Consider the following 15,000-nt stretch of genomic DNA (forward strand, 5'->3'; position numbering starts at 1 on the left):
TTTCAAATCTTACATAAAGTAGAATTCTTAGTGAGTGTGTGTTTGGATTTTTTTTGATCCTAATTATGAGCAGAAATAAACAAGTATAGCACAGACAGCTCAAGATGTCAGGCTGCCAGGACAGGTTAAATTATCTGGAGGCGGCTTTTTCTTTTTTTTTTTTTTTTTTTTTTGCAATTGCAGGACTTTATGGATTTAAAAAATCTTTATTCATGTTGACCTGGTGGGCAACAAATTGCCTTGCCAAATAGGAAAGCCAAAATCTCTCGTGGACTTAGGATCAGAGGTCTTCAGCTGGTGAAGGCTGCTCATGTTGCAGAGCGCAAGGTCGTGGTAATGGGAGGTAAACAGGTTGGAGGGGGTGAGAGGGGGAAGGCCAGATCACTCCTCTAGTTGGATGATCTAGACAGTGGCTTTAGAGAGGGACTCTGCAGGGACCCTCTTAACCCAAGGCTAAGGCATAACCAGCATCTATTAGGCAAGTGATGGAGAAGCTCTCCAGGATGATGAGCAAGCCCACTATCAGGGGAGCAGTCTCACCATGGGTAGCTCCAGGTCAGACAGCTTCAATGTGCATGCACAGCGGTCTGCACTAGCACAGGTACAGCAACAGCAGAAGAGATTCAGGGGAAATATTTCTGCTGAGAAAACAAAGCACGAACCAGATGTGCACAGGCACTCCCCACCCCCAAAGTCAAAGTAAGGTGAGCTTTGGGGGTACGATGCAACCTTCTTAAAGGAGATGCTTCAGAAACTCCACCTGCATCATCCACACGTAGCCCTGAGCCCCTTCCTCACATGAGAAAGACTCAAAACTGTGGGCTTCTGGGGCAAGCTGGCACCTAAATATGTATTCCCATATCCGCAGCCTGTCCTGTAGGAAACCTACTGAGGACAAGCCCTTCCGGGTCCCTCCCTACCTGTAAGACGCTGCATCAGAGCAATGCTGGGGTCAAGCCAGCAGTAACGCAGCAAGGCGTCACACTACTTCTGAAGCCACTTCTCTGTGGGCTTGCGGGGAGACTGGTGACACTGGGACTAGCCCCTTCCTCGCATGCATTCCACTGAGCCAGGTACCCCCCCCCGCTTCAACAAAGAGCTCCAAGGCAACCCACCTATCTTCCAGGCCCTCTGCAGACTGGGTACTTGTGCAATTAGCAGCTGCAGTCACAGATCTGCCGCCGTTTCCAGGATAACGCTGCCCTGAGCAGCACTGCCCTACCCTCGGTATTCCTGCGCTCACAAGGGCAGTGTCTGCAATACCTTGCTGGTGTCCTGGCTCCTGCCACGTTTATCCAGACCGTCACCTCCCCTCTCACACATAGTCTTTTCCCCGAGCGCAGTGAGCTGCTGCGTGGGACCATCTTAGCGCTGTGAGTTGGTGTGGCAGCATATCAAGCAGGAGGCTTTGGCTTCTACACAGGAATTGGAGGCAGGTTTTGGAGTAAGTTGCTACACTTTTTGGCGTGAAAGCCATGGCAGCATATGGCCCAATGTTCTCAGTTTAAGTCTGACACTTAACATTATTTAACAGTTTCTGTGTTAGGTGCTTTATAAGGTAAAGGAAATTAACAATTTTCAGCTAATTAGATCACTCAATTGGCTGAACATCCTGGACACCTCTTAGAAAAAAACAGGTTGGCTCAGGCAATGGAAAGGCTAATGCCTCTTCCATTATCACTTATGAGGAGAGGGAAATAGTTGGAAAGGACGTTTTTATTTTAAAAACACAAATAAGAAATACCTCAACCATTGGACACTCCAGTAAACACACTTTTCTCCCAACCACCACCTTTCCAGAGAGCAGGGCATCAGTTTGCCCACCACTACATATGTCCCGATCCCCCTGGCTACAGCAGTGGCTCTCTGGTGCCACCACAGTCTGCATTTACTGCCTTCAAGTTTCCTCTCACGACTCCTACTGTACAAATCTGTTAAGAAACAGATTTTTTGGAAAGAGAAAAAGATAGACAAGGGATTGGGTGGCTGTTCAAGACGGTCTGCTCTCCCACTGTGGCACACAAAAAGCAGCCCACTCTTTTGGGACAGCACTAACAATACAACACTGAGCCTGGCGTTTGGGAAGGGAAAAGCATTAGCCTGACTCCAGTTCAAAAGAGAAAAATTAGGAAACCCACAGAGGTTTCTTACTGCATTTACTGTTACACTGTAGCTTTTTTACTGTTTGTAAAAAGCTGGAAAGCACATGCCCCTCAAATGATTTAAGAAGGTATTTTAAAAGTGTTTGTTTGAAATGAAGCTGAGATCCCTTATCCCTTAAGTAGAGTTTGGGGCACTAGTAATCTACTGCTGGCTTACTGTTATCTCCTCCGCCAAGCTCACAAAGAGGAGAGAGAATGGGCATGGCTCTTACAAGGAAAAAACTGACAGTGGGGCTGCTGAGATGCCTGATAATATCAGGGAAGTGAAAGTGGTAGTGCAGTGAAAATGGATACTGCATGATACATTAGATTTAATCACTTGCATTTCAATTAAGCTTTTCCACAAATAAAGATTGGGAAGTACTCTGCAGGCTCCCTGCGCGGCTGGAGCCCCAAGCGCCGCTGGTGCTGCGCGCCCCGGCTGGACGCACACAACAGTGCTTCTGCAGCTCGCTCAGGCTGAAACCCCCCTTCTGCATCCCGGGGTCCTCCCTGTTAGGACCCATCTTCCCATTTCACAGTACACGAGAGACATCCTGTGCCGCACACCTCAGGGCATCGCCAGCACCCTTGTAGGATCTCTGTCCCGGGACTGCTGTGCCCATGGTTCAGTGGATGAGCCTATCCACCAAAGAAGCGCAGCTACTCTCTCATGCAAACACAACAGCCTTAATGTGCTGGTTTTTAACCACGAAACTTGGTAAGACTTGAGAGTAAAGTGGGCTAAAACAAAATAAAAAGACTTCCCATTTTCAATTTATTTAGACTCTTTGCACCTTGAAATTCAGTCCTCCCTTTCCCCGTCCTCAAAAATCATCACTAACATTTTTCTGGGGAGATGATTATCAAATTCCTTTTCTGCCTTACTGATGAATTAGAACCGCATGAGATGTAGAGGCTTCTAATGGAAACTCTGATTGCCCTTAACTTACTGCATTGCCAGTGGCACTGCTGCAGAATGGAAAAATCACTAAGGCTCCTACAGCTTATGATAGTTGGGCATTTAGTATGTGTTGGGAAATGTAAGAAAGAATCACAGGAGGGGTTACTGTCACACCCCAGAAGCTGTCTCCTACAAAAACTGAAGGAGAAATAAAACTCTCAACACAAGAATAGTCTAACTTTAACTCAGTCCCATTGTGGTGAAATGCAGTCTGCTACAAGAGGCTGCCTACAATGCCAAGCGGCATATCACGTACCCTGCTGCCAAATTCTGGCAGGTACCACATACAGGCGCCCACAAAAAACCTGCCCGGAAAAGTGAGTACAGGGATGACCAGCCGATTCTGGCTCTGCTGTGGCAACAGCGGAGAGGTCATTGCATACTCTCCTGGACACATCAGTCAGATGGGAATGTGATGTGTTACTCAGAAGGGCCAGGAGGCACAGCCTGGACTGTAGTGAACAGGTATGTCTCTCACCAGCAGTATATTCTCTGCTTTCATGGTATATTTCTATGCATAAAACAGCTGGGCAGGCAGAAACTGCTGGTTAGACCACGGATATAGAGGAAAACGCGTTCATAGAGCTTGTAGCGTGCAAGGATTTTTTATATTCAAAAGAATCTGGCCCCATAGATGAACCATAGATGTTAACACACTGTAGTAGAAGTGATAATTAAAGGCTTATACATCTAGAATACATGTTATATATATAAAAACATCATAACAGTTAGTAAACATCTGTAATTGGTGTTGCCTGCTCTTGCACACTCTTCCCATGTCTCTGCAATGCAGTCACCTGAAAAGCCCCAACTGTGCCTTCTCCCTCCTCGGTCTGCATGTGTTGGGGTGGGGAGAGTGAGGAGGGCAGTAGGGGAGAGGGATGGGAAGCAGGTGGTGTTTAATCAGTCTGGCAGGGAAATAAGCAGTCACCAGGGTCCTTTTGGGGGTGTCATGAAGGTGGTAAGCATGCCCTCCGGCAGCAGGGTACCTCCTTTCCTCTTTCCCATGGCAGAGGGTAGGGGCAGGGAAAGGAAATTGTGCATGGTTATGGGTGAGGAGTGTTGCAAATGAAGCTGGCTCCACCAGCCCAGGCTCCCCACGATTAACTCTGATGAACCTCCTCCCAGTGTAACCATGCTTTTATGGGCATCCCGAGCCCACTGTGATGGGATAAACTGCTCCATCTATTCCACCCTGAGCCATGCGACTGGCCAAACTGGGCTACAAACACCCCGTTACAAGCTTCCGTGCAGGACCTGCTGGGGACCGGTGAGCCTCGCAAGCCTATGAGGTCAGAAGACAAAGTTTTATGTCCTAATGGACTGAGCACCCTCTCATTTGACTCCTCTTTGTGCGTTGCGGAAGGAAATGGTGCGACTCCAGACGGCGCTGGATTAGATAACCTCGAGGCTGGGCCTCGTCTGATGGAGCCAGCCCTCTCCGCAATTGCATGAGATAAGCTACTTTGGCTTCCCCCTGAACGCTGATACTCAGCAGTTAAAGGGCTTTTATTTGCAACGCTGATTTCCCCTCTCTCCTCTAAAAACTTTCTGAAGTTGTAGACTACTGCTTTAAATGCATTTATGTGGCTATGCCACCATTCTCCCCTAAGTCCCAATCAATGCAGCAGCCTTTCTGCTTAGCAACAGAGATCATGCCACCCTGGCTGCTCTCTACAAAGCTTCGTCATTAACTACAGAAACAAGTTCAAGGCCACATCTTTGAGCGCTCTGGACCACCACCTGGACACAGCTTCTTCTGAGGGCACATTTCCACTAGAGCCTTGAAACCGCCCCCCCACAGAGAGCAGTTCATGAGTCCCTCCGGTGGCACACAAAACGAGGCAGAGCCCGGCTGCGTACCTTCCCCCTCTGCAGATAAGAAAGATGAACCTTGCCCCTGCCAGATCTACAGGGAGAAATCATCTCCAATACGTTGATTGCCTTCAGCCAGCCCTTCTGGCTGTCCCTCTCTCTCTCACCCACCCACACTCGCACGTCAGGAAGATGTCAGGCTCTTGCTCTGCTCTATGAAATTCAGCTGTACTCTAGTGCTGCAGGTGATGGGCTCTGTGTAACTACAGAAAGGGATCCAGTACTCTGAAGACTCCCTCCCTCTTGGACCAAACAGTATTTCTTAACTTCACTTCTTATGTTACAATGTCACTTCAGTAGGATACTGAACAGTGGCTGCTCACCTCCCAGGTTCTCTCTCTCTCATGCAGGACATATCGTCCTCATGGACCCCTGCAATATTCTGCTGTTACTTCCTCACAGCCTTAGTATTTCACCCTTACAGATTTAAGTATCTTTGAAAACAGGGTCCCCATTGCATTCCACACCAAATCTGCACTGCCACAGCTCTCTCAGACCAGGGATATCTGCTTTGAGAAAGGGCAGGACCCCAGAAAGCTGGCCCAGAAACCAGCACGGGTCACAACAGTGCTAAACCTCTCCCACGGTTTCCAACGGTTATGACACTTTGTTAATTCACATTATGAGAGCCTGACTCCTGTCCATTTTAAAACACGTCGAAGATATCAAGCAAACAGTTCTCTGCATGAAGATGACCTATTCAAAGTCCTATAGGATGGGCAATCCTATCTGTATGACTTCTGTTAAAGTCAGTCACACAGCCCTGACCCTGCACTGTGAGACGGTATCGGCTGGGACCTCCTTTTTTGGCAAGCATGCCTTACAAAAATAAAAACAACGCCCCCCTCCACCCCACATCCATAAACATGATGGCTCTGTGAGTCCAAATCCAGGTCTGCATTTAATTTTTAGTTTTAAAATAAAGAAATGAAACTTTTTTCCAATTAACATTTAACATACATTCACACACTTGACTGTATAGCCACACAACAAAAGACAGCTCTTCAGATGGCACAGATTAATTAGCTGCAATGATTGCTGGAGCTGATTTACACCAATAACTGAGAATCCAGCCCAGAATTTAGTTCAGTGTCATGGAGAAAAAGCGTGGGGTGTGTGGGATGCGGAGGGAAAAATGTTACAAAGCTAGTAAGCTAACCCACTATTTCAGATCTCTCTAGTACGACATTTATATAGAACAGCTTAGACAAAGTTTAGAAGACCTATCATTTTCCTCAATTTTCACAGTACAAAATGTTCTATGTCCTTTTAATGCAACACATTAAAACAGGATGTAAGAAATTTCAGCCGAGCAGGTTTCGTGAACAGTCCTTGACTAGACAGTGCTCCTTCTCCAAAAGTGCTGAGTGAGAAATTTAGCTATGTCATCTAAAAGAAATTAAGAAAGCCTGTAAGAAACATATGCAACTTGCATGTTACCCATTACCACAACTAGGATTTATTAAATGGTAAGAGAAATCACTGTCTTCTTTTCTTTTTCTTTTTTTACCTTTTTTTTTTTTCCAAACACAAAGTTTTAAAATTTAACTGCCTAGTCTAACGAACTCTTTCTGTATGTAGGATGAATGAAAAATCATTTCAGCTTGTGAGGGATAAGACTTTATGCAAGTGAGGGACAACATGGGTTAAAATTCACCTTGCTTCTCACTCCTCATCTATGATGGGTTTTTGGAGAACGACGGACATCTGGAAATCAGTTTTACATAGAAAAATAGAAAACAGGGAAGAACTAGGAAGATGAATAAAGGCTCATCACAGACACAAAAGACCAGAGCAAAAAGAAGCTTGGATTTGGGTATTCTTGTCTGGCAAGGAGGCAGGCAGTAAGGCTAATGAAGCATTTGCGATATGGGACGTATGCCAGCGTAACAAAGAAGATGTGCATCAGCTCTGCAGATGTGCCAAAGCCCCCAGAGCAAAATAATGACATAATCACCATCAGTGTCACAGACCAGACTGTACACAAGGTGACATGGGAGAGAATAAATAAGAGTCTTTAGAGGCCTGTAGTACACACACGGGAAGGAATAGCCATTCCTCACAACTGCCACAAGAGAGTGGCGAGATGTTGGGTATAATGTGTGCAGCTAGCAAAAGAAATCTTGAATTGTGCAAGGCTAACACACTATAAATTGGTGCTTTTCTCGATCTCCAGTTGATGTTTCAATTCCCACTACCCCTTGTTGAATGCAAAATGAAATGGCAGTAGGAGTCCGAAGAGTTTGCCAAGTTTTGTTTTGTTTTTGTTGGTTTGGGTTTTTTTTTTTTGAGGGGGGTTTTTTGTTTGAGAAGAGGATGGGGCAATAAGGATGAGTACCAGTAAATCACTGTAAAAGAAAAACAACAAAAAACAAAAACCCCAAAACAAAACACAGCACACCACCACTACATGCACACACGCACACAGGCACAGAAACCCTGCACCATTCAGCTGGAACAATCCTAGGATTCCCCCAAAGCAAAATTAGAAACAAACGAGGACTGGTTTTGCTTTTTTTTGGGGGGGGTTGTGCTTTCTGGTTTACTGCTATCCATGAACTAAACCAGAAAAAATCTCACTAAAATATTTTTCCATGCTAAAAGACAAGATTACTATTTTATTGATCAGTAATAAAACACCGCTTAGGGCAATTTAGTACTTAACATGTTATTTGCGGTGGGGAGTAATCTGAAAAGCTCTGAGTAGCCTTAAATCATTTCACAACAGCTCTTCCTTCATAAAAGCAAGTGTTCGCCTCCGTACAGCTGTGTGATTTTGTGGTATATTTTTTTACAGGACTTCTGTCAATTTTTAAAGGGAACATCTGTTTGATAAAGTAGAACAACACTGGTAGTAATCCACAGGCCTAAGTGGGCAAACTGTGAGAGAGCAGGAGATATGCTGAAGGCGCCAACAGGAGTCTCGCAGAAGGAACGCTCAAGTACGTAATTGTTTGCAGGATCTGGCCCTACAAGAGGAGCTCAGAAGAACAAAGCACTTGGCTTCACCAGTGTCCCTTTTCATTGCTTCTAATGAAAGATTCATAAGAATAACTTTAATTTTTTATGATCTTTTTTTTTTGCATTACTGTATGAGCTGCATCTACTTTGTATGCAATTTCTTCTTAAATACAGAAAACCTGTTTCAAAATGCCATGCGTAATAACTTAATCAGTACAATAATTCATCTTGATTGTTGTGCGGTTCTTCTTAACAGTAAGGAAGTGAGATGGAGCCCAGAAAATGTTTTATACGATTATTCCTTTTCATTGCAAAGTGATGTATTTATGAAGAATGCAGGTGAGGGTCTGGAGTTGAGTTCTTTTTTTTTTTTTTTTTTTTTTAAGATGAAAAAAAATTATTAAAACCTCCCTAATTTGCTAGTTAAACTGTTCAGTGGAAGAATGATTGTATTTGTCCTTTTTGGCTTCGCCCAATTAATTGGAGCAGTAACATAACGATTGTTAATAAACAGCTCTAATTTGACTGTACTTCTTGCCTATCTACTAACCGCACCATATCTTTGTTTAGCATATCATCAGGGAAAACAAGGAAGCATGTATATAATTTTGTTCTGTTGTATATGAAGTTTAATAATTATGCCACAGAGGATTCTAGATTAATCGCAGAAGGCACAACAATATTAATAATCTGTTTAGCAAACTCTGGCATCTTTGCACTGTGATGTTAGGACCACAGACTGGATGAACTGTGGCAGTTTTTTAAATTGGGCGAATGTTTGTTTCTGTTACAGCCTATACCAATGTTTTCTTTTATGCTTTTTCTACTGTACACCTTTCTTCCCTCTAAGAAAAAAAAAACCAAAACAAAACGACAGAACAACTCAACAAACAAGCCTGTACTTATTTGGGTATATCTTGATCAAAGCTGACAGATCAAATTTTTCATTTATTTACCAAAGTTTCATTGCAGACATTCTTCATAATTACAGCAGCGTTTTAATTTTTTTCCTTCCCTTGGATAGGAGAGAAGGGGTTCTGAGAAAGTTTTTAATTAGCTAAATAGGTCTGTGTAATCTAGATGAAATAAACACGCCCGTTTGAAAGGGTTGTTAGAACTTTTCCAGCCATTTAATCCATAGATGGCTGAACACAATGATACCTTCCACAGAAAGCTACAGCCACCACCAGCAGCTGTTAGAAGAGAGCTTGCTCCCTGCTCCTATTGATAACCCTTTGTGGAATGAAGAAAAAGAGCTGAGGGAAGGAGAACTGAATGTCAGACAATAGACATCGCTACACACACTGTCTCTGAACTTTCCTCATCTCTGAAGGACAATTAATTATGAAGGCCTTTGGGGTAGGTCGAAGCAAGGGAAAACCTACTGCTGGCCCAGCACTCCAGCCGCTATCTCTGTGTTTGTTAAATGGTTGTGCCTGTTGGGGAACCAGAGTAGCAGCCACCAAAATAGCCAATAGATCATTTAGGAAAAAAGAGCAAAAGATTTTTTTATGTGTGTCTGTCCTTGTATAATTCTATTCTCACTGTGAAATCATCCATACACAAAACACAAGGACAATTTTTTTTTTTTTTTTTAGAAGAACCACAGGGTAGGTTACAGTCAGAAACGGCCTCTCAGTGGTGTGTTAAAAAGGATGGTCTTTTCACCAAATCATTTCACAGAGGCAAAACAGACAAACACAAAGAGTTGAGACTTTTTCTCCTACATTAAATAGAGTAACTGATAAGGTCAGACATATGATACCTAAAGACATGAATCTGTGAACTCTTGAAGTCAAAGGACTTCTCTGTGCAAAGGAACAATCTTTCAAAGGAAATAGATCATAGAACTCCACTGAATCCCCTTTAAACTTTATGAAGCAGGAGGAGAAAAAGCTCTAAGTAGGGAAGCTTGACAGAAGAGCCTTGAACTATTTTCTGAAGGAAAGATGAGACCCTCCCTAGGCTGCCACAAAACATCTTTTTTTTTCTAAAGGCTCTTCTGAACTTTGATATGTGCCAAGACACCGCTATTGAAAGCTGTATAATTATGTGCTATAGCCACTGTAGAAAATGCTTTGTTCACCACAACAAAGAACAATAAGCAAAGTAAAGTGACATTACACTGTATCTTTTTCTTTAAGAATGTTGAGAAAGGTCACGGTACGTTATAACTAATAAAGCTGTTGAGTAAGGAAGTTTAAAGTTGATCTTGCTGTGCTTAAATGTAACCCAATGACAAAAAGGCAGAGGGAACTAAAATTGTAATGACATTAAAAAATAGATCATATATCAACGTGCCAACTTCATTATACAAACACCTTGAATCCAAAGGACACAAACAGAAAAACCAAGTGTAGTCCTGCAACAGTATTCCTCTCGCGATTCTCTCCCTAATAGCTTCCAACTATAATCTGCAGTTCAACTAACTGCAAAAACTGATTAATAAGCATTAATTGATACATGCAATGCACGGATCTTCTATTGCAAGCCGTGGATTTTGTTACTTGATTAAAAACCAGGTTAATTTCCTGTGCAGTTTCAAGGAAAGCTCTGCTGTTTCACAAGACAGCCTCTTCAAAATTTTAAAAGAAACAAAAGGAAAAAGGCCTGGGGGCATCAATTAAATTTCCTGAAACCAAGATTTTAAAGTAAAACCAAAGTTCCACCTAGACACCTATGTTTCAGTTTTTCTTCAGAGGAATCCTGATAGTTACATTTGCTATTCTCAAATTGCCAAAGCAGCTTTATTCTCCTTGCTGCAGATCACCAGACAGCGGCCTTCCGACTTTGTCTTTAAGAATGCTGAGAACGATGTTGAAATGCTACAACAATAAAGCCCTTGAAGGAGGAAGTATACAGCTGAGGGAAAAAATGCGAGGAGTTTAATACTGAAACAACTGTCCCGTTAGGCTGTGCCCACTGCTGGTACCACCAGAAGCACAGCGACTGCCACAGCAGAGCAGTTTGTATGGAAAGAGCAATCTCCGAGACGGAAGTTAGCAAGTTACGGACTTGATTTTCACTTCTCTTGAGGCCACTTTGCACTCCTCCAGTCGTGTAAAGGAGTATTAGGGTGGTTATAAATTGTACTTTACAGTGCCTGTGTATTGCAAAACCCCTCATAAGTGGCCTTAGTTTAAATAAGAATCGGGTTCGGAGGCTTTAATTCTCCTTTTGATGAACACCAATTCCGTTCAAGATGAATCCTGCAAATGAAACTGGGGAGGAATACAGGTTCCTAAAATAAGCACATGAGTGGCCAGAATTTTTGATTATTTAGGATGTCTTAATTTTTGGATGCAGTGCTGGGCACACTTCATTTTCACGGAATGGACTGATGAGGACCTCCTGACAAAGTGGCTATCATTAATAGATCTCCAGTTGAGCATCCCAAAATGGAATTGGCCTAAAACCATCATCACTTCTGAAAATTTTGGCAGCCAGCGTTCCTCTCAAGGGTTCATAGGCCACTTACGTGACTGGGTTATTACTTAGGCTTTATAGGTGGTGGTATTTGGATTGCTTTACATAATCTCATTGATTTTTATGTGACTAACTCAGAGTGCGTTAAGTTAAACATTCTGCTAAGACTTGAGTCCAACTGGTCTTAATTAGGTTTTTCCCACTAGTATGGTTTTCCCCTGCCAAAAGCAGAGCAAACTTCTTAAAAAATGTTTTTCTCCCCCTCCGAAACGATGACACGTGCCGTAACTAGCGCTATGAAAAGAGGCAATCATCGCGTCAAACCCCACTGTACCAAAACTGCATACAGTGTATTTGTGCAAATAACGCAGCTTGGCAGACGTTTCACTATTGTGATCAATCTCAATAACTACGTCTGCAAAATCGGGCAAGTTCCCGTGAAGCAGCAGGCAGGCTGAGCTCAGAAAGATGGTGTGCGTGGGGGCTTGCTTTGGTGCTCATTTGCTCGCTACGCAGAGGAGCGTGGCGAGTGTAAGGAGTAGGCAGGAGGGCATAGAGCGAAATCGCTAGCACAGAGAGACCCTGAGACTTCAGAACTAAGACTGAGTCGTTAAATGCCCACACGGAAAAGGAACGGGCATCGTGCAGAGAGACGTTAATACATGGAGAATGACGGTTAACTACAAAAAAATGCCAGGGAACAAGGATGATGGAGGAGGAGTGGGAGTCAAAGCAAGGCTAAAATCCAGGTATTGTCCTCAGGCCAATTTCTTTTGCTGGCTGTAAGTACATAGATGAAGGGGGGAGAAATATTATATACGGTTTTTAACCATATTTTTATTTTAACTCACAGCATCATGTCCCCCTTGTTTGAAATCATCCTGCCACAGTCACAACTGTGAGCTCTGATGTTCTGTGTTAGGATGGATTTTTAAAAAGAGTTACAGAATTATTTGGTTTTTTTTTTCTTTTAATGCATAGCAACAATACCTGACTTCAATTATTGCAGCTGGCATTCAAAAGCCTATGGCAACACCACAGATGAGACAGATATCAAGTGGCACAGCAAGCTGTCCTCTCTTTCTGACCAACTTCAGAATTTTTTCTGGGACATTGACATTTGTAGCTTTCGTTTACCAGGACAACCCACCTTCTCCCTCCCTGGAAGAACAGCCCCAGAGCAGAGAAGCATCTTCAATTTCCACAAAAAAAATAGTTGGGTTTTTTTTCCCCCCCTTCCTAAACTCAGTTTCAAATTGCTCTGTGCAGCTCAGCACAGGTTTCTCCAGCTAACCCTACTGTAAGAGAAAGAAACGTGGAACTGGCTACACACATGCACACACATGTGCACACAAAACACAGGCGAAGTTGCATCGCACTGGATGAGGAATTGTATCTATGTCTGGCTCACAGCCACAGGGGTACAATGGCAAAGCTAAAAACGATAGGACATGTGGTTTGTTAAACATCTTCTTTGACTTTGCTACAAGCTGTCAGTTGCAATGCACAGGGAAAGGAACACAGTATCACAGATTCCTGAGCAAATCAATGGCACAGCCTGATATGGGCCAAATGTACATTTTAGCTTTATCATTTTTTCCTAATAGTCAATTTAGGAGTAGTAATGTATTTGCACAAATTTCACCCAAGAAGAGATAAAGTGGGAGGGTTTAGGAATAGCAGTGTAGGTGATTTAAGAGAAACAGCATATCAGACTAATCACATCAGCAAAGCATCATTGAAGTATGAGAGGAAGGAACTTTGATGATGCTAAATATGGCAAATGCTCAGTTTGCTAAATCCTTTTGGATCCAATTTCAACATTACAGTACTTGTCATTTTTGCTTTGCAGCTTGTGGGGGAGGGACGGGGCATTTATCAGGAAAAGTTACACTGGCTACATTAAACACTGCACTGTACAGTTTAATGATCTCATAACTGCTGGATCTTCAGTGCAAAACCAAGATTTAAACCTCTAGGAAATTCTCCTCATATATAGATAACACAAGAAAGACTGAGTGAAAGAATTTGCAAATCATGGCCATTTATAACATCTCTTTCCCTCCCTGATGGGCGAAAAAAACCCCAAGGGGCCTCTTTCCTACCAGCTGCTAGACCTCTTGGCCAAGAAGAGGAGACTGCAATCACTAGCAGTGCTAAACATATGCGATTTATATTTACTTATCTACCTGAAAACACCTATATACTCCCTGTAATTCTTCACTGAAGTAATCCATTTACATTAACGCTGCAAGTAATGCTTTGAAAAGGAGTAATAAGTGCCTGGAATCATCAAGGATATGAGAACTTTTGAGGGCAAAGAACATTTCAACCTACGTTCTGCAAACAGAAAAGTTGCGTTAAAAAGAAAAAAAGATTGAGGGAATTTAAGCACATTGTGACAGAAAAAAGTTGGTCACACTTATCTCCTTATGTATTTCTTTTTCTTTTCCTGTATTTAGCTATCATGCCTTGGCATACAGGCAGACCCACCTCCCAGGGCAGAGTCTCCTGTCTTGCGCATGAGGGAGTACCTAACAGGGCCAGAGCCCTCAGGAGGGGCTGGGGGGGCCACGGCACACCAAACATGAAGTCTGGATGTTGTTAACAGCTGCAACGAATGGCAAACCCCTCGAGGAACATCCTCTTCCCCCCTCTTTCTTCATCTGCCCCTTCCATGCAACCATTCTCCCAGAAAACTCTGTGTGCCCAGAAGAGGGGAAGGAGCCGAGAGAGACAAGAACGTCTTTGCTTAGAGACTTTTTTGCATCATCTGAACTTACGTGCTGTGAAAACAAGCACTGCTAAAAATCCCTCAGAAGGATTTTAGGCAGGAAACCACACTCCTTATGCTGACAAATGTCACTTTTGCTACAGGAGGGGGCTCATTATGTAACGTGACCCCGAGTGGAAGGTGCAAGAAAAAAAAAATAAAATTAATAATTAGTAGCACCATCACTTTCCCACTCCACTTCACCAAGAGATGGGATTACTCGAGCCTCCCCCTCACGCACACCCTGCTCAAATGCATCATTACATCTGACTACCTGAACAATACAAACTGCCATCCTCAGCAGGGAGAAACACTCTCCCGTGGTATCGCCGAGGGTCAGCATGTTAATGATAACAATAGTCTGCTGAGCTACCAGGCTGGCCTGTAAACAGGAATCTTAATCAAAGCCACAAACCCGTTACAGCAGAAAACAGAGAGCATTTACTTCGAGTAGTCATTTTATCCTGCAGCTTGACAAAGCAAATGCATTTTAGTTCTATAAATCAAATGAAGGAGAGCAGAGGAAGGTAACTGCAAGTGTTTGATCACGCAATTACGGAGCTTTAGAAGAGCTGTGAGGCGACTTCTTTCACTACCGTCCCTCCTAAAGGAAACTTCAAAAAATTGAAACTAAGAAACTTATCAAAAAAAAGTGAAAACTTTTATCTCTTGTCAAATCCTAGTGAGCCGTAAGTCTCCAGCTACCAGGGCTAAAAAGATTAATTAGCATCATTCAGAGACGTGGAATGCCCAGATTCCATCGGTCACAGCCACAACAAAAAGGTACATTATTTTAAAGGCAGCCTGGACCACAGAGCGACTCACACACACAGAAACAAAGATCGGTGCCTACCTCAAAA

General features: G+C 43.2%; 1 protein-coding gene across 1 annotated transcript in view; it reads right to left on the reverse strand.

Moving 5' to 3' along the window:
• The window catches only part of PROX1 (prospero homeobox 1), a 50,147-nt gene that overhangs the window by 13,434 nt on the left and 21,713 nt on the right, over positions 1-15,000 (reverse strand). The window contains exon 4 of the mRNA XM_074817922.1: positions 14,994-15,000. This exon is cut by the window's right edge and continues 188 nt beyond it. Coding sequence (XP_074674023.1) covers positions 14,994-15,000 — 7 coding nt within the window. The remainder of the gene's footprint in view (positions 1-14,993) is intronic.

The sequence above is a fragment of the Strix aluco genome, chromosome 3, assembly GCF_031877795.1.
Source record: "Strix aluco isolate bStrAlu1 chromosome 3, bStrAlu1.hap1, whole genome shotgun sequence".
NCBI lineage: Eukaryota > Metazoa > Chordata > Aves > Strigiformes > Strigidae > Strix > Strix aluco.